Source organism: Mustelus asterias, chromosome 20, assembly GCF_964213995.1.
Source record: "Mustelus asterias chromosome 20, sMusAst1.hap1.1, whole genome shotgun sequence".
Taxonomy (NCBI): Eukaryota; Metazoa; Chordata; class Chondrichthyes; order Carcharhiniformes; family Triakidae; genus Mustelus; species Mustelus asterias.
The window spans coordinates 27,742,079-27,761,804 of record NC_135820.1 but is presented as its reverse complement, the minus strand read 5'-3'; the positions used below and the strand labels follow the sequence as shown (position 1 = coordinate 27,761,804).

General features: G+C 41.5%; 1 protein-coding gene across 1 annotated transcript in view; it reads left to right on the top strand.

Annotated features, from left to right (window-relative positions):
• The window catches only part of LOC144508448 (AP-1 complex subunit gamma-1-like), a 108,626-nt gene extending 98,365 nt beyond the window's left edge, over positions 1–10,261 (top strand). Inside the window, exons 20-22 of the mRNA XM_078236370.1 lie at positions 968–1,128; positions 4,926–5,024; positions 7,707–10,261. Coding sequence (XP_078092496.1) covers positions 968–1,128; positions 4,926–5,024; positions 7,707–7,808 — 362 coding nt within the window. The 3' untranslated portion in view covers positions 7,809–10,261. The remainder of the gene's footprint in view (positions 1–967; positions 1,129–4,925; positions 5,025–7,706) is intronic.
• Positions 10,262–19,726: the final 9,465 nt, after the last annotated feature.

The following is a 19,726-nucleotide window of genomic DNA, read 5'->3' as shown; positions in this document are numbered from 1 at the left end:
GACAGGAATATCCTCTTAAGGATAGCAAGTGATCTCGCATGGAAATTGAGTTCTCCAAATGGGCCATTTGGTGAAGCTAATTGAAACCATAAGGTTTTGGGTCCAATTTCAAGTCTGTGCTGAGTTCATTGCTCTCATTTGGAGTAGCCAAGCTACCACAGTGGCCTCAGCATCCTTGTACTGAAGGGGGAGGAAAATCCAGTGAGGACAGAATTTAATCCAACTTGCCTCACCCCATATGATTGAATACATAAATAATAGCAGCTCAGGTGAGAGTGCTTCCCTGAGAATGCAACTAGACCCCAACAGGGATTGACTCGCTCAGGAGAGAAACAGGCAAAAATAGAAAAGAATTTGGTTTGCAGGCATTGCTGAGCATCAGCTGGTAGCTTCCTGTCCAATATCTCAGCTGAGATTTTGTGATGAATGTGAGAGAAGCAGAATAAAGTCTTTACTGCTTTTCTCCATTAGAGAAAATTGATCTAAACTGGTGGCCTGATAATATGTTATGCTCATTGCTCAGTGATGCTTGTTTTCCAGACACTCTACTTCATTGCTGTACAGAGATTTCTTAAAAGAACAAACAGTTCAGGTCATTTTAACACACAGTGCCAGTGTGACTCGGTGGTGGCACTCTGGACTCCAAGTCAAAATGTTATGGGTGCATGATCCACTCCAGAACTTGAGTATATCCACTGGTCTGCCACTTCATGCAACATTGTTGACCATGATATTTGTCAGATGAAATATTCAATGAAATCTCATCTGATTGTTCAGGTGGACGTCAATGTTCTTCATGCTCAAAGAAGGGTACAAGCAGCAACGGTAGTTGCAATTAAAAAGTAATTCATTGTAAGCAAGGTACATTGGGATGCTTTGGCAGACCTGATAAGTCATTATTTTAAAAATGAAGTTTTTCATTTATATAATTTGTGTAAAATTTGCTAAGGGTTGCTGTTTGTTCCAGGTATACCTTCTATCATCGCATATGATCTAAATGGCCTGAAAATAGAATTTTCTTTCGAACGATCCAAAGCAAACACGAATATGCTGTTCATCACCCTGCGAGCATCAAATTCTACTGAGTTGGACATGAGCAATTTTGTTTTACAAGCTGCCGTACCAAAGGTTTGTATGGATAGTTTACTTATTTTGGTGGTCAACAAATGCAAATGCGAGATCGAGTTCTGGGGTTGAATGGTGGGGGAAAAAGTTTTCTTTTTTTAAGTCCGATGGAGTGTGTTGCTGGAGTTTTCTATTATTTTTACCAAACCATTAGTTCAGCTTCCCATGCAATCGCAGGTGTAACATCTGTCCCTTTACCTCTTCCATGTTTACCATCCAAGGTCCAAAACATTCATATTAAGCAGCATTTCACTTGCACCTCTTTCAATTTGGTGTATCACATTCGCTGCTCCCAATGTCTCTCTATATCAGAGAGACCAAGCGTAGACTGGGTGATCGCTTTGCTGAGCACCTTTGGTCTGTGCACAAACAGGACCCTGACCTCCTGGTTGCTTGCCATTTTAATACACGATCCTGCTCCCATGCCCACATGTCTAGTCTTGGCCTACTGCAATGCTCCAGTGAAGCTCAACGCAAACTGGAGGAACCTCATCTCCTCATCCAGCTAGGCACATTACAGCCTTCTGGTCTCAACATCGAATTCAACAACTTCAGATGATGAGCTCTACTCCACCTCGACCCCTTTGTTTCCATTTTATTATTTTTTTAAAAATTACTGTTCTCTACCTTTTATTTCTTTATTGTCTGTCTTCATTTTTCTTCTCCCCCCCCCCCCTCACTTTATCCCCCCATTCCTTATCTTTTCTCCCCCTTTGCTTCCCCTTTTCTAAATTTTACCCCTCTCCCATCCATCACCCCCCCCCCCCCCCCCCCCCCCCCCCGCCCTGGTTTATGTGATTATGACTCTTTCTTTCCCTCACCCTGCAGTATAAATATCTCCCACTTTCTATGCCTTTTAGCTTTGACAAAGGGTTACCTGGACTCAACGTCAGCTCTTTTCTCTCCTTACAGATACTGCCAGACCAGCTGAGATTTTCCAGCATTTTCCCTTTTGGTTTCAGATTCCAGCATCCACAGCAATTTGCTTTTATTAGTTCAGCTACCAGGCTGTGGTAAAGCCTCAAACTTTGTGTTCCTCTCCTATCTCCCCTTGTGCTTTATCTTGTCTGAGACACTTCTTGCACCCTTGAGCCCAATTCCACTTAACTCCTGATTACCCTACTTCTCTAACTAGCCCTCGTGTTAGTTTGTATTCTTAGCAATTGTGCTTGCAACCCCCTGAAAAGAAAACCTCATCTCTAAAGTCCTTGTAAACTACTGGTCCACCTGAAAACTAGTCATATTTCCTCACCACCACAGCCCAGTTCCTAAATCAAAGTACAATTGATGACTTGAGAGTTGATATGATGCATTATAACTCGATTTCCCTGGAGCCACAGCATCCTCCAATGCCTCTCCTCTTTTCTAATTTAGCACACCTGCCCTCACATATGAAACCTTGACCTACCTATTCATAGCCAAAGCATATCCAACAATGACTTCTCTTCTTGCCCCACATAGTTGCTACTGGAATTCCTTTTGTAGTCCGTAGATAAAAAGGGCTGCAGGGAAAAGCCTGGGGACTACAGGCCAGTGAGCCTCACATCTGTGGTGGGTAAGTTGTTGGAAGGTATTTTGAGAGACAGGATCTACAGGCATTTAGAGACGTAAGGATTGATTAGGGACAGTCAGCATGGCTCTGTGAGTGGAAAATCATGTCTCACAAATTTGATTGCGTTTTTTTGAAGGTAGATGAGGGCAGTGCAGTTGATATTGTCTACATGGACTTTAGAAAGGCCTTTGATAAGGTTGTTGCATAAGGTGAAATCTCACGGGATCCAGGGTGAGGTAGCCAAATGGATACAAAATTGGCTTGATGACAGAAGACGGAGGGTGGTTGTTAGAGGGTTGTTTTTCAAACTGGAGACCTGTGACCAGCGGTGTGCCTCAGGGACAGTGCTGAGTCCCCTGTTACTTGTCCTTTATATTAATGATTTGGATGAGAATATAGGAGGCATGGTTAGTAAGTTTGCAGATGACACCAAGATTCGTGGCATAGTGGACAGTGAAGAAGGTTATCTAGGATTGCAGCGGGATCTTGATCAATTGGGCCAGTGGGCTGGCAGATGGAGTTTAATTTAGATAAATGTGAGGTGATGCATTTTGGTAGATTGAACCAGGGCAGGACTTATTCAGTTAATGGTAGGGCATTGGGGAGAGTTACAGAACAAAAAGATCTAGGGGTACATGTTCATAGCTCCTTGAAAGTGGAGTCACAGGTGGACAGAGTGGTGAAGAAGGCATTCGACATACTTGGTTTCATTGGTCAGAACATTGAATACAGGAGTTGAGACGTCTTGTTGAAGTTGTACAAGACATTGGTAAGGCCACACTTGGAATACTGTACAGTTCTAGTCACCCTATTATAGAAAGGATATTATTAAACTAGAAAGAGTGCAGAAGAGATTTACTAGGATGCTACCGGGACTTGAGTTATAAGGAGAGGCTGGATAGTCTGGGACTTTTTTCTCTGGAGCATAGAAAGCTGAGAGGTCTAAAGGGCATAGATCAGCTAGATGGTCAATATCTTTTCCCAAAGGTAGGGGGAGCCTAAAACTAGAGGGCATAGGTTTAAGGTGAGAGGGGAGAGATGCAAAAAGGGTCCAGCGGGGCAATTTTTTCACATAGAGGGTGGTGAGTGTCTGGAACAAGTTGCCAGAGGTAGTAGTAGAGGCGGGTACAATTTTGTCTTTTAAAAATCGTTTAGACAGTTACATGGGTAAGATGGATATAGAGGGATATGGGCCAAATGTGGGCAATTGGGACTAGTTTAGGGGTTTAAAAAAAATAGGCGGCATGGACAAGTTGGGCTGAAGGGCCTGTTTCTATGCTGTAAACCTCTGACTCTATATCATAGCAGGTTTTGTTCACCCATTGCCTCTGTCCTCACTAACCTACATTGGATCATAATCCCCTATTGCCTTGAAGTTGAGTCTTTCATCTTTGTATTAAATCCCTTCATGGCCTCATCCCACTACCAGCCTTGCAATCCCTTCCCCCAAACCCTGGCTTCTAATGTGTCTCTCCCTCTGATTATCCTGCTGTTGGCAGCCTTGCTTTCCACTACCCAGACCCCTACATTCTGGAATTCTCTCCTGAAGCCTCCCATTCCTTCAAGATCTCATTTGACCGCCCCATCCAAGATCTCTGCTTTGATTCAGCATCTGATTACGTTTCTGAAAAACACCTTGCCTTGTTTTTCTGCATTCAGGGTACTATATAAATGCAAGCTGCTGAAATATACCTGTTGGTTGCTAATGGTGATCAGTGTACCTGTGGCATAGATTTTGAAAGGTCCCAGGGATAATTCCTATCCAATACTATGTTACTGGAAGTGATGGTGGAAGTGTTGCAGTTTGCTTTAATATTCCTTGGGATAGAGGGAAGAGCACTAGCCAAGGTACCAACATAGAACAGTACAGCACAGAACAGGCCCTTCGGCCCACGATGTTGTGCCGAGCTTTATCTGAAACCAAGATCAAGCTATCCCACTCCCTATCATCCTGGTGTGCCTGAAGGTGAATATTCATTAGAAACTGTTATTGGGAGTCTGCAGGTTTGGACATCAGGTGATGATGACAGCATTGAACTTGGCTGTATGAACCCACAGTAAAATAACTTGCCAACTCGGTACTATGGATAAGGTTCTGGAGAGTATGGCGTGTCAGGAAAGACCCAATACCAACATGAGAGGCGAAAAGGGGAAGAAATTGCTGAGAGGGGGAGAAAAAGAGTTGGCCACTTTAAAAAAAAAATTAAAAAGTCTTCGAAATAATTACAACTATCCTGTTTTCTTGCAGTCTTTCCAGTTGCAGTTGATGTCTCCCAGTGGCAGCATCATTCCTGCCAGGAATTCTGGAGCTGTCACACAGTTAATGAGAGTTCTTAATTCACAAAAGGTAAGTTTTGTCCTCCTACCTCAACTTGTTCATGTACCACTTTAAATGTTTTCTCATGCTGCCTCATCACCTCTTAGTTCTTTGTATATAATTCTATTCAGTTAAATTTATGAATTAGGTTGGGATATTTTACTTGTCTGAATGTGTCGATTCCTGTTGTGTATCAGAATGCAATAAGGGAACAGTTTATATGCCACACTCAAGTCTGTGCTGATTTTGTTTTTCATACTAATTTCCTCCTCCTATCTTCGAGAACTTTTCTGCTGGGGTACAGTGCCGTAGCTTCCAGCTCATCCTCTAGTGCCAATACAAATTGTGAGTCCACACAAGAGTGTTGGCAGCAGTTCAGTTGAACTTGGTATTATTCTCAGCCAAGGTCCACACTTCTCCAGTGAGCTATTGGAGTCTTGGTTGTGTTCTATCCAACCCACACCAGCTAAAGGGCGCAGAGGGCAATGGTAGCTGCTTACCACCATAACTCGACAGACACCAGGAGTTGATCCTGGGGTTATCCTGATCAGCATGACTTAGTGCACTGCCTAGTAACTTCTGGGGTTTTTAATTTAAAGTTTTAATTATTTCTTTAGAAGTAGTCTAGTGCTGAGCTTTTGACAAGCTATCATTAAAAAGGTTCAATGTTTTTAGTTTATTTATTAGTCAGAAGTAGGCTTTTATTAACACTGCAATGAAATTACTATGAAAATCCCCTAGTCACCACACTCCAGCGCCTGTTCAGGTACCGTGAGGGAGAATTTAGCATGGCCAATGCACCTAACCAACATGCCTTTCGGACTGTGGGAGGAAACCAGAGCACCCGGAGGAAACACACGCAGACACTAGGATAACGTGCAAACTCCGCACAGACAGTAACCCAAGCCAGGAATCGAACCCGGGTCCCTGGCACTGTGAGGCAGCAGTGCTAACCACTGTGCCGCCCGTTAGGGTTGGACAGGGTCATTAATGCAATGTGGCAGAAAATGGTTGCAGTGTTTTGTAGTACATGTCACAATATCTGTAGCTTTCGTGCATCATTGGTCCCCTCTAGTGTTGAACTATGTAATGTACAGGGTTTGTTGATGCCTTGTGACTTCCGTGGAAGAAAATCAAAGCTCATTCATTGTACTTCTAATCATGTGACTAAACCAGCAGTTGAATTTATCTCATGAGCTTGAACTGTTTGCAGTCACTGTCACCTGTTTTGACTTTATTTAATTCTAACAGATTTCCCATGGCACTGCTGAGAGAATATACTATTTTATAATGAGTTAGCAGCAAAAAACTGAGGGGCAGTCGAGTGTTACAGGAAGTAAATGTTCTTGCAGCAAGTCTGTATGTGTTATACATGAGGTCTGTTGTAATTTAATCTATACATTTAACTGCCTCTTACTGTTAAACTAATTCTTATGTTAGTAATTCCATGTTTGGTACTAAAGTTCTTTGCACTAAAACCACTTGATATTTTCAGGTTAAGCTTCCCTCATTGATGAATGTACAGAGCACTATAAAACTAACATACCAGAATGTCTTCGATTCCACTTCTTCTTTGTTGAATGTAAGATGCTGCACCTGACCATGACGCAGTGGGCTAGAGAGGAAATAAGTCAGCATGGTTCCCTCACATTAGCTGAAAAAATTGAAGGGAAGCTATGATTGAATGCCGCTACCTAGGCTTGCAAGGAAACAGTGATTACTTTGTTGTGTTAGTCACAGAACAGTCCCTAATGAGGAATGGACACCTCCAGACAAGAGAAGTCAAGTTTTCGGGCAAACTGCTTGGGGCGAGATTTCGATTCCTTGGTTCACCAATGAGCAAATTAAAAGAATATAGGTTGGATAGAAGTGGAACAGCTCACTTATCTCAGCTAAATGAGTACTTAATCTGAGATCTGGATCCATTGTAAAGCATCTTTATACATGCCCCTTGACTTTAAGAATGGCAAGTGCTAGAAAGTGGATGTGCATGAAGTTGTTGAGTAAAGGTCAGGCCCAGCTGGAATTGCAGCATGGTTGAAGAGTTTACTGACACTTGCGTATGTGGAGCTAGTGTCTGTGAAATCATACTGTGACATAACTTTTGCACCTATTGTGGGGAAAAGGAAGAAAAACTGGGACCAAAAGTAACTTTGGTCAACTTGTACCTTGTACCGAGGTGACCCACTCACCAGGCCTCTGCTTTTGACGTGCTGGAGAAGGTCCTGGGGCTGTTGGCCTACTGGTGTTTCTCTTTGTCATTCAACGGAGAATCTCTGAAAATCAAGCCCCGATTGGCAATTGCAATTTGGTGTGTCAGAAAGGGTGACCAACAATGAAATTACAGTTCTCTAACACATGCTGAACAAAGTAGATGCAGATTTGGATCTTTGAGTTGCCCCTCAATTGAGTTTGTCAGAGGAAAGAGAACTTTGTCTTTATTTTCGCCTGGGCCATCCATTGCAGAAAGTCATTTATCTAGATGTGTCAAATCAACCTTGAAGCCTCATATTTCTGCTGTTGTGTCTACTGTTGGAATAATCATAGCATAGTACTGTCAGAACAATTATTAATTTTTAATGAGTAAACCATGTCCTGGAAACAACATCTTCAGTAAAATGAAATTTCCCAGAGTGCAAGTGACGAGGTAGTTGGGGGGTTCAGCAGTATATTAAAGTTTGACCTAAAGTGTTTTTTTCCTCCCTTTTAAAGCACCCACTGAGGATGAGGCTGAAGTTAATGTATAATCACAGAGAAGCACCGATCGAGGTCATGGCAGATGTCAACGAATTCCCACCCCAAGCTTGGGAGTGATTGAGCATTAAGATGGAACCCATGGACTAGAGTTTACACTGTGGTTGCTAGCCAGAAGCTGCTGCAATGTACAATCATCCCTGTGGACAAAACTGGCATCAGACTGCCCCAGTATTGGAGAGGAAATCGAATATTTCCTAATTACTGTATGAGGACATTACTTCTGTGATGGATCCATTGCATATGAGGTGGAATCTCATGTCTTGAATAATCTATTACTAATGGATCTAGTTGTAATAAAATGTTACCTAGCTTTGATGAACAAAAATCATACCTACATGAGTAGGTAGAGAAAAAATCATGAGGTTAAAACCCAGCCCATTTGGTTTAGGTCAGAATTCTATTTATTGAGGTATTCGAACAAAGCAAAAGGATTATTCACGATTTAATGCTGTGACTCCTACAATTTAGTATATCCATTTATTTAATTTAGTTTGAGATCCTGTTGCACTTGTGGGCTGCTGCATCTTTGGTTTTGTTCAGGTAGAATGGAAGCCCTGGGAAAGGTCCCCTTTTACAGGTTCCTAGCCCCTCCCACACTGGTGGATTTTCTAGTGACACTGACTTGGAAGACTTTCGCCAGTACAATTGTGATGATCCCACTCCACAAACACAAGCAGTCATCAAATGTGGAATGGGAGGGGCAGTGAGGGAATAGCAGTTTTGTTTACAGTCCAGGTTTTTCTTCCATTCTTCCTGAAGGAAGGCCTCTTGGCAGTGCGCCTTTTAAATCCAACACTAAGCTGTTAGAAAAATGCACCACTTAATTTACTGAAGACCTACAATTCTAATTACAAACTGTTTGCACTGATCTTAAAAATAAACAGAATTAGACACTGGCTGTTCACCAAAATGTAACCATTTAAAACAAAAGGTCATTTGAGGCTTTAACCACCAGGCAATGAGCCATTTCACGGGTTCAGTGATGGGTATTCAGGGACTCTCAAGTTCCAGTTGTTGTTTAAGCATCTTTTGGGTTTTTTTTTGTTGCCTATTTTATTGATTATGGTGTAACTTGGTACAGTTCTCACATTTTTGTAGTCTGTCGTCTTTATTCACTGTTCCCAGGAAATGTGCAAAATCTGTGTTTTGCACACCTAAAAAGCCATTCATCAGCACAAAACAGCACCGCCATTCTGTTCAAACCTGAGGAAAGGTTTGTCTCACTGAAGGAGATTGTGATAGTTTTCCAAAACAATTGATTATTTTCGATGCAAATTGTTATCCACATCTAAATAAATTCACTTTCTTGTCATTTAATCTAAATTCTAGACTTGACTGGCGGCCTGCATTTGCAGTATTTATTACGCTGCCTTCACCTTGAATAAGGTGTGTAGTGTATAGTTAGTAGTCTAGTTTGTGTAGCTCTGAAAACAAAATTCTGTTGATGTTTTAAACAAATTCTTCCTTTTGCTGCCTTTATGGATCATAGGCAGAATGGGCAGGGTTGGGGGGACTAAACTGAAATCATTTGTCGTTGCGTTTGCTTCATCCAACGATACCCAGGTCACTCATCCTTGGTCCGTGATGTGTAATGTACAACTTACCCAACCGTTCCCATCAGATCTTGTGCAGTTGCAGGTGTGGAAGATGCAATATGAGCAGTGAGATTCGTGTTCCAAATTTGCAGACAAAGTGCAGCCACAGTCATTTGCCCCAAGATTGAAGACAGGAAAGACGCACTGCCATAACATTTATATACCTAACTCTCTGTTCGGTAGTTTGAAATGTTCGCCAATATTTTGATTTATTCGGTGGCTGGTGTATGTTTGTAGGGTCCTGTAATGCTACCGATGGGTTCTACTACCGTTAGTCTGTTTAGTCTGTCTTGCTGCTGAAACTGTGTTGTAGTCGTGCAGTCAAAAGCAGATTGACTACTCAAATGAACCACTGCCACATTGATGCGGTATCATGTATGGGTTTTGAACCCAATAATCATGGTCATAAATGCCATGCTGGTGGTCACATTTCTACACTAAAACTTATGGCAGATTCTGTTTTCCAGATTGCAAGTTTTAAAAACAAAAGAAACTAGACAAATCTTTCTGATATGCTGATAAGAATTGGTGAGCACTGCTCAGAGTCTGCATATCCTCAGAGATGCATGAGTGGAGGGATGATCACATTGCCTAAATGTTGATGTTAATTGAAGTGATCCAAGCTATTTTCAGGCACTGTTTGCACCCAAACAGCAACACAAATCAGCAGAAGGTCCTCTCAATACGACATTGAGTTCACTGGAAAGCTTTCTTCAGCACCAAGTTATTTTGTGGGGGGACAAAAGTCATGTTTACAGTTTAATTTTCTTTACATTTTGAAAATGTTCAAATGAGCTTTTTTTTGTTTACTTTGTTCTATGAATGTTGTACAAAAGAGTGGTGCAAACCTAAATGTAGATCATAAACTTTGTATGCAATAATAAAAGATAAATTAACCATGGATGGTTTCTTGTACATGCTGAGAACTGAAAGGTTATTCGAAAATGGTCATGAATCATTTGGTTAAAGGTCATGTATGTAGAGTATAGGCAAACTATGATACAAGGACAAATTGCATGAAACTGAAATCAAAAGAGCAAAGAACTTAGCGCAGCACTCGTAATGTAGCATACGATGTAAATTGAGTTAAGAGGGAGATTCTTTAACTGCATCTGATATAATTTTAGCTGATGTGTGTCTCCATGCACATCGTGTGTGTGGGTGTTTGTATCTATGTTGAAGTGGAACTGATTGGAATAATTTGATATTAAGATTGATGTCAAGATGAGATTAGCAGTTTTGAAGTAGACAAGTGTAGTTATGAGAGGTCTTTCTCAACATGATGAGAACTTTTTCCACTATTTAGGCATGATGGAATTCTTGGCCAAGGATAGTTCCAAAAGCGGTTAGCTCAGCAGTTCTAACAGCAACAGCTTTCACAGACATTGCTGAACAGGACAAGGCGATAAGGGAAATGAAAGGCTAAGCGGTAAGATGATGTGAACATCAGCTTTTAGAGTAGCCTGGTTAGATAAATTAATGAGAAACAGAATGAAAAGTAGGAAGATAAGAACTATAAATATGTGCTACAAACCCTCTGCTTCAAGAGAGGCGCCAAAGCAACCTATGGTTTTCTGTCTCTAGCATATGCTTGAATAATAACTTGGCTTACTGGAACTCAGACTTGAGGGGCCTCATCTTTTACTGCAACCGTTTGACGTAGTTGGCAGGATCCTTGCAGTATCAGCCACTGGCACTGGATTGACAACGGACATCCTCGGGTGGGTGGGTATGTTCATTTGCCACCAGTTCGATAGGGCAGTTGGGGTTCGAAACAAAGTGGAGTGTCACTCCAAGGATCGGAACTGGCATAGATAGAATGTAGTAACTAAAGAAAACATGGCATAAGCACAATTTGGTTCCTTAGGTACACAAGAAGGAAGAGATTATTGTATTTGTTCTCCGGGTAAACTAAAGAACAAGAACCAGCAGGATAAAATGGCTAAACCAGTTTCCTAACTGGGTAAAACAATGGTACCATTTCTAAAGAACCAGCCGAGGACTGTTTCCTAACAGGTCGGCGGAAGGACCACTTCCTAACCAAAACTGACAGGGTAAGATGGGGGAGGTCTGTTTCCTACCTGTAGAGGTTGGACTATAAACATATCAGCCATGTCAGATAAAAATTTAGATTGGGGACTCAAAAGGGTCAATCACTGATTTATGTTTGTCAAATAATTTAAAAGGTGAAAATTAAATTGATGTAAATCACACAAATCTTTTGTTCTAGAGAGAGTTACTCCTGGGGTGTTTAATGAGCAGTGATAGGAGCTGAGGAAATGTGACTGGTTGTTTTGTTTGTGTTTGCAATGAAGAATTTGTGAGAGAACTTAAATGGCAATTTAAGGAAGGAAACACATTGGTGTGTGGTGTTTCAGCATTTTAAGTTGAAGACTTCTCGATGAGGATTATTAATTGGATTAAAGAAAAAAATCAAACAAACCAGCGTTTTCATTTAGAAGGTTCAAGTTGAAATTTCTGCCCAAAAATCAGAATTTGAATGTACTCGAAAGATGCAGTGGAGTTTTCCTTTATTTGAAACAAACCAGCCTTTGCACCACCCTCTTACAGACTAGCTATAAGTTAACTCTTTCCAATAGCAGCTTGAGCTTTCAGGCTGCTGAATTAATCCATTCCACCTCGAGCAGAATCGACTAATAACTTTCCAGAAATGATATGGAACCAAGATTCTAGTGAGAAGGATGAACTGAAGGAAATTAATATGACTAAAAAATAGTGCTGGAGAAATAGATGGGACTGAAAGTTAATAAACCCCCAGGATCTGATTATCTACATCCCAGGGTACGAACAGAGACAGCCATGGAAATAATAGATGTGTTGTTTGTCATCATTCAAAATTCTGTGGATTCTGAAACAGTCCTGACGGATTGGAAGGTGGAAAATGTAAGCCCACTATTTAAGAAAGGAGGGAGGGAGAAAATCGGGAATTTTCAGACTGGTTAGCCTAACATCAGTAATAGGGAAGTGCTAGAGTATTATAAAAGATGTGATAATAAAAATATCAGTGGAATTAGACAAAGTCAACATGGATTTATCAAAGGGAAATCATGTTTGACAAACAGGAGTTTTTGAGGACATAACTAATAGAATAGATAAGGTAAACCAGTGGATGTGGTGCATACCGGGGCGGCACGGTAGCACAGTGGTTAGCACTGCTGCTTCACAGCTCCAGGGACCTGGGTTCGAATCCCGGCTCGGGTTGCTGTCTGTGTGGAGCTTGCACATTCTCCCTGTGTCTGCGTGGGTCTCCTCCCACAGTCCAAAGATGTGCGGACTAGGTTGATTGGTCATTCTAAATTGCCCCTTAGTGTCCCAGGATGCATAGGTTAGAGGGGTGAGTGGGTAAATATGTAGGGATATGTGGATAGGGCCTGGGTGGGGTTGTGGTTGGTGCAGACCCGATGGGCCGAATGGCCTCTTTCTGCACTGTAGGATTCTATGATTTGGATTTTCAGAAAGAAAGTCCCACATAAGATGTTAGTGTGTAAAATTAAAGCGCATGGAATTGGGGATAATATATTGGAATGAACTGAAAATTGGTTAGCAGACAGGAAAGATGATAAGAGTAAATTGGTCTTTTTCAAAGTGGCAGATGGTGACCAGTGGGGTCCCAGAAGGATTGAAATTATAGAAACCCTACAGTGTAGCAAGAGGCCATTCGGCCCATCGAGTCTACACCAACCACAATCCCACCCAGGCCTTACCCCCATATCCCTACACATTTACCTGCTAACCCCTCTAACCTACCCATCTCAAGACACTAAGGGGCAATTTTAGCACAGCCTATCAACCTCACCCGCACATCTTTGGACTGTGGGAGGCACGCGGAGGAAACCCACGCAGACACGAGGAGAATGTGCAAACTCCACACAGACAGTGACCCAAGCCGGGAATCGAATCCAGGTCCCTGGAGCTGTGAAGCAGCAGTGCTAACCACTGTGCTACCGTACCGTGCCGCCCTTGGGTCCCAATTGTTCACAATATTACATCAATGATTTGGGGATGAAGGAGCCAAATGTAATTTCCAAACTTGCTGACGACACAGAACTTGGTGGGAATGTGAGTGGTGAGGAGGACGTTAAAAGGCTTCAAGGTGATTTAGACAGTTTGAATGGTCAAATACATGGCAGATGCAGTATAACATGGATAACTGTGAAGTTATCCACTTCGGACGGAGAAACAGAATGGCAGAGTATTATTTAAATGGTGATAGATTGGGAAATGTACAAAGGGACCTGGTTCCTTGTACACCAGTCACAGAGCAAACATGAGGTACAACAAGCAGTTAGGAAGGCAAATGGTATGTTGATCTTCATTTCTTCATTGCAAGAGGACTTGAGTACAGGAGCTAGGATGTCTTGCTGCAGCTGTACAGGGCCTTGGTGAGACCAAACCTGGAGTATTGTGTACAGTTTTGTCTCCTTATCTAAGAAAGGATATGATACTTGCCATTGTGGGAGTGTAGCAAATGTCCAGCAGACTGATTCCTGGGATGGCAGGACTGTCATATAAGGAAGGATTGGATGGACTGGGCCTGCATTCTCTGGAATTTAGACGAATGAGAGGGGATCTAATTTAAACATATCAAATTCTGATGGAGTTGGATAGATTTGATGCAGGAATGTTGTTTCCTCTGGCTGGGGTGTCTAGAACAAGGGGCCACAGTCTCAGGATGCGGTGTAAGCCATTTTGGACTGAGATGAGGAAAAGCCTCTGCCTGGTGTCTGAAAGTGTGCAGGTGTGTTTGTGTTTGATGTAATCCTGCCCAATGTCTGACTGTGTGTGTCTGCTATACCAGCAACTGGTGTATGAGGACACCCAGGTCACATTGTACATTCCCCCCTCTCAATTTAGAGCCATTCAGATAATAAGCTGTCTTCTTACTTTGCTACCAAAGTGGATAACCTCACATTTATCCACATTATACAGTATCTGCCACGCATTTGTCCATTCACTCAGCTTATCCAAATCACACTGAAGCATCTCTGCAGCCTCCTCACAACTCACCCTCCCACCTACTTTGTGTCATCTGCAAATTTGGAGATATTACTTTTAGTTCCCTATTCTAAATCATTAAAATATATCTTGTGAAAAGCTGGGTTCTTAGCACTGATCTCAATGGTACCTCTAGTCACTACCTGCCATTCAGTAAGTGACCTGTTTATTCCTACACTGTTTCCTTCCTGCCAACCATTTTCTATCCATCTCAATACCTTACACCTAACCCTATGCACTTTTATTTTACATGCTAATCTCTTATGTGGTACTTTGTTGAAAGCATTCTGAAAGTCCAAATAAACTACACCCACTGGCTCTCCCTCATCAACTCTATTAGTTACATCCTTAAAGAATTTCTCCTCTTCTAATTTCTCTTTGTCTAATCCTATTTGCATAACTTTGTGCCCCTTTCTATCCAGCTTCTCAAATGATGATGTTCACCTCAATGAATCCTGCTGATAGCAAGTTCCACATTCCAAACACTGAGAAAAGATTAATCTTAAAGGGAAACGGGTGAAATTGTGGGAGGAGTATCAGTTTGTAAAACCAACAGTTGAAAAAGGAGATAATGGACATAGCCAGTACCCTAAGTCCATGCTTAAAGTGGACTCAGTTAATGTTTTGTTTTTGCTTTAAAGTCATTTGCCACAGACATCCTGTTCTGTGGCCTGCTTGTCAACATGTCTGTTGCCCCCGCACTGCTACTCCTGCCTCTGTTTTGAAGTCCCTTTTCCTCTGGCTGCCTTTTGCATCCTCCATTCTTACTTTTAAAGCCCCTGGCGTCCATTGCTACCACCAGACTTTTCTTTCGCTGCTCTTACCCCCAGCCTTGCTCCCGCTCCTGCCCTCAATCCCTCTTCCTCCTGGCTCCTGTTCCCACCCTCTGTTCTTAGCTTCTGTTCTCCGGCATCTGTCGCCACCATTGGAGAGTTCTTCAGCTCCTGGTCCCATTCTGAACTCACATTAAAGTCCTGGGCTCCATCTAAAACTAGGTGGATGTCTGTTTTGACATTTTTTATTTTAAAATGTGTTAATTTTAAAGGTTATTTCATATGTTGGTGAACAGTATTATTAATTTTGAAATCTTCATTTTTGAAGATTGAAGACACTAACCTATATGACTTCTCTTCAGCCTTGCGTTTTGTGGCAGGTCAACATCTCTCCGCCCCGGTCTGCTGTGACTCGCTGTCTTTTCTTTCCTTCCTCTCCCAAAAGCCCCTTAAGTCTACCCATTTGTCAGCACCTTCAATCAATCTGCCCCTGCTGCTTCCCCACTTAGACCTCTGATGTCATTGAGAAATTGTTGCTCCATGTAAGGCATTAAATAAATGAGTTGTCTCTTAGAGTGAAAGGCAACTGTGGAAACAATACTTTAATGAAAATGTACAAAAACACAAGGATTGATCATAAACAGGTCCGACAACACCACCTTTTGAGCATAATGTAATGTTACACACACAATAACAACTGCATAGATCAGAGACACAAAAGAATTCTGAATTTTACATCTGCAATTTCTTGTACAGTAACACTGGAGGGTTCTACAAAAAAGCATCAATCAAGCACATACTTTAATCTGTTCGAGTGCTAATGCCAGAAACAGCCGTCTTTTTGGGTGACAGCTTTGGCTCAGTGGTAGCTCACTTGGTTATGAGTTCAAGGCCCTGGCCAGAGACTTGAGCACAAACTTACACAGTGCTGCACTGTCAGGGGTGCTGTTAATTGGGATAGGATTTATAAACCAAAATTGCTTGGCACTATTTGAAGAAGAGTAGGAATATCTTACAGCATCCTGGCTAAAATTTATTCGTAACTAAACTTAAAATATATTGTCATTTATCTCATAGTTGTTTGTGGAATCTTTCTGTGTACAAATTGACTGTCATATTTCCTACATTACAGCAGTGACTGCACTTCAGCAGTATTTAATTGACACTTTACAGGAATTTTTGTGAAGTGCAATGGATTATCCTGAGGTCTTGAAAAGTATTATATAAATGTAAGTCTTCCTTCTAACTCCAAGAATTCTGCTCTCTCCTAATGGGATATGGTTCCACAGTAACCAAGTACCTTCCTATACCTACGCTATGTGACCATTCTGCATTTGGGTGTGCAGCCAGTGAGTACTATCGGGTTCATTGATTGTGAGGGGTATTATACAACTCAATCCTGCCCCTTTCCTAGTCCAGAACTATTGAGAAGAATAATGCTGACCATAAAACAAACAGAGCTTCTTGCTCTATCCCACATTTTGAAGTCAGGGAAATGAAGATCCCACATAAGTATAATCTCAATGCTACAACCCCTTCAGAAGGGTGTCTGAAGCAGCACTACTGTTACATAAAAAGAGGACGTCCTCATTACTAAAGTGAAGATTTTTTAAGACAAATGTATGTCTTTGAAGGTGTAAGACGGTGCATTATGCACCAATTTAGGAATACCACCACTTTGGAATTCTAACAAACTTCAACTAAAGGTTTAAAAGATGCACAGATATATGAACACAGCTGTATTGAAGTAAAAGTAAAATTATTGTTATTATACTGTGACCATCACCATTGAAAACCTGTGCATCTTAAATGGTTGCAAGGCATTGTTTAATGCGAGCATTTTAAAAATGATTTCTGGCCCGAAAAAAAAAATTGTTTCTACGAGGAATACTGAAACTACTGGCAGTGGAGACTAGGAGTAGTTGCTGAAAGAGCTGGACTTGAATCAGTAAAAATACCATCAACAAGACAGGATTCTGTGGAAGGCCTCACTTAGCCCTACAGTATGAGATTCATACCTGTAGCAATAATCACACACATACTTGTTAACCTACATTGGTACTCGGTCCTGTAAGGCCTCAATTTTAAATTTCTTGTCCTATTTTCAAATCCCTCTTTGGCCTCACTTTTCCCTCTCTGTACCTTTCTTCAGCCTTTAGAAGATTTCTCACTCCTCCAATTCTTGCTCTTGTGCATTCCTGATTTTTTTTCACTCCACCATTCATGCCTTCATCTGTTCAGGAATTTGGAATTAGCTTTGGAATTCCCTCCCTAAATCCCTTCTGCCTCTCCACCTCTCTTCCTTTAAGACATTCCTTAAAACCCACCCCTTAGACCAAGCTTTTGATCATCTGTTCTATCTGTTGCCTTATGTGATTCAGTATCACATTGTATTTGATAATGGTTCCTGTAAAGTGCCTTGGTAGGTTTTACTGTACTGTTGAAGGTGCCAAATAAATGTAGATTGTTGTTAGTAACACAATGTAATGGGGACGGGAGAGGGGTGGGGGAAAAGGAGACGAGATTCTGAACCCGACAGTACAAGGGAGCTGGTTTTCCACATCAATTGCTATGGGCTGTAATATAGGGTTCTGGTTGGAGATAAGAGTTACTGAATTAAATGTTGATGCAAAAAGGCATCTAACGCCTGCCATTAGTTGGACTTGACCCTGCATCCTTCAACTCAAAAAAAATATCCACAGGTTGTTGAAAGTGTGAGCTGATGGGAGCAGGAATAGCAAGGGAAAATGGTGCATCTGGTGAACCTTGGTGAACAATGGGATCTTGATAGCCAATGAGATTTAAGAATTAGGAAATATATAGAGGAGAGATTAAAGGAGGGAAATTCAATGTGAAATCATATATAGAAAGAAAAGGAAAGAAAGAGCAGACTAGGAGAAAGAGATAGGCAGCACACTGCTGCCTCACAGTGCCAGGACCCTGGTTCAATTCCAGGCTTGGGTCATTGTCTGTGTGGAGCTTGCACATTCTCTCCGTGTCTGCGTGGGTTTCCTCCGGGTGCTCCGGTTTCCTCCCACAGTCCAAAGATGTGCGGGTTAGGTTGATTGGCCATGCTAGATTGACCCTAGTGTCCAGGGGATTAGCAGTGTAAATATGTGGGTTAACGGGTGGGATAGTGGTCGGTGCAGATGCGATAGGCCGAATGGCCTCCTTCTGCACTGTTGGGATTCTATGGATTCTGTGAAAATAATGAGTAAAATTTGACATTTTTAAAATTGCCCTGAAAATTATAAACCTGAAGGAACTAATTATTAATACCCGAGAGTTTGACAATTAAAGACTTGCATGTTGTTCAAAAGCTATTTAAATTACTCACTCTAGATATTTGTCCAGGGTTAGTTATTATCTATCCTGTAAAGCAGCAACGTCATGCTATTCAATGCATTTCAATGATGATAGCAAAATGGCTAACAGCAGAAGAGCACAACTAAACAGCAACTACTGGATGCTCACATTAAATCATTCATCTCTTCCTTGCTTACAGAGTTGCTGTACCATTTACACATAAATAACAGCAGGAACCAGTATCTTTGCTGTTATTTTGACAGCAAATTCTGGTCCAATATTATTTGAGGTACAGTCAGTAACAAAGGGACCAGGGTATGATAAGATTACTGAACCCTATTGTGTGCGAAAGTAGATTTACATCAGTAGAGATATTCTGTAATGCAGGGATCTGGTTCAGAGGTGCTATTGAGCTCTACAGTGCAAGGGAGCTGGATTAATGCAATTAAAGATCACTGGAGTACCTACAGAATATTAGAGCACAAAGAAAGGAAATGGATCTCTATCTGAAGACTTAGTCCGACTGAGCCCACCTCTCACCATAGCACTATATCTACTGTCCAGCTCACAATCTGCTTCTTACTCAATCAGCTAATGTTATCGTTACTATTCAAAATTAAAACAAACAGAAACACTAAGGAGCTTCAGTGCTCCTCGTCTTTTCGTGAGGAGTTTCCTGGGGCCAGAGACGTTCACTGTAATTTAAACATGGCCGTTTTTTTAAAAAATCAGTTCATTAAAAACATCTTCTATAAATCCTATGAGATTAAATGTTTTTAGCAAATCCTCATGTATTACGATATAAATCATTACTCCTATAATCAGTCCTTTTTATGTACAATATTTACAGGCATCATATAATGAAGTACTTTATTCCCTTTTGAAATCTCATTTCTTGGATTTTTGTTAAGTATTTTTTTAAGACAGTGATTTGCGGTTTGTTTTCAGTTCCGAGCCCTTCAACCTACGAGTCGAGATCTGCCTTCCAATGTTGTTTGAGGGCTTTCATTCAGAAGAGAGACGGAACTTCATCCAACTCCTAGCTATACCTGGCACAATGCAATTACTCTTTAATCAGCCCATTGGAATGTTCGATAATAATAATAATGCTGCAACTGTACAGGACCTTGGTGTGACCACATTTGGAATATTGTGTGCAGTTCTGGTCACCTCACTACAAGAGGGATGTGGAGACACTGGAAAGAGTGCAGAGGAGATTTACCAGGATGCTGCCTGGTTTGGAGGGTAGGTCTTATGAGGAAAGGTTGAGGGAACTTGGGCTTTT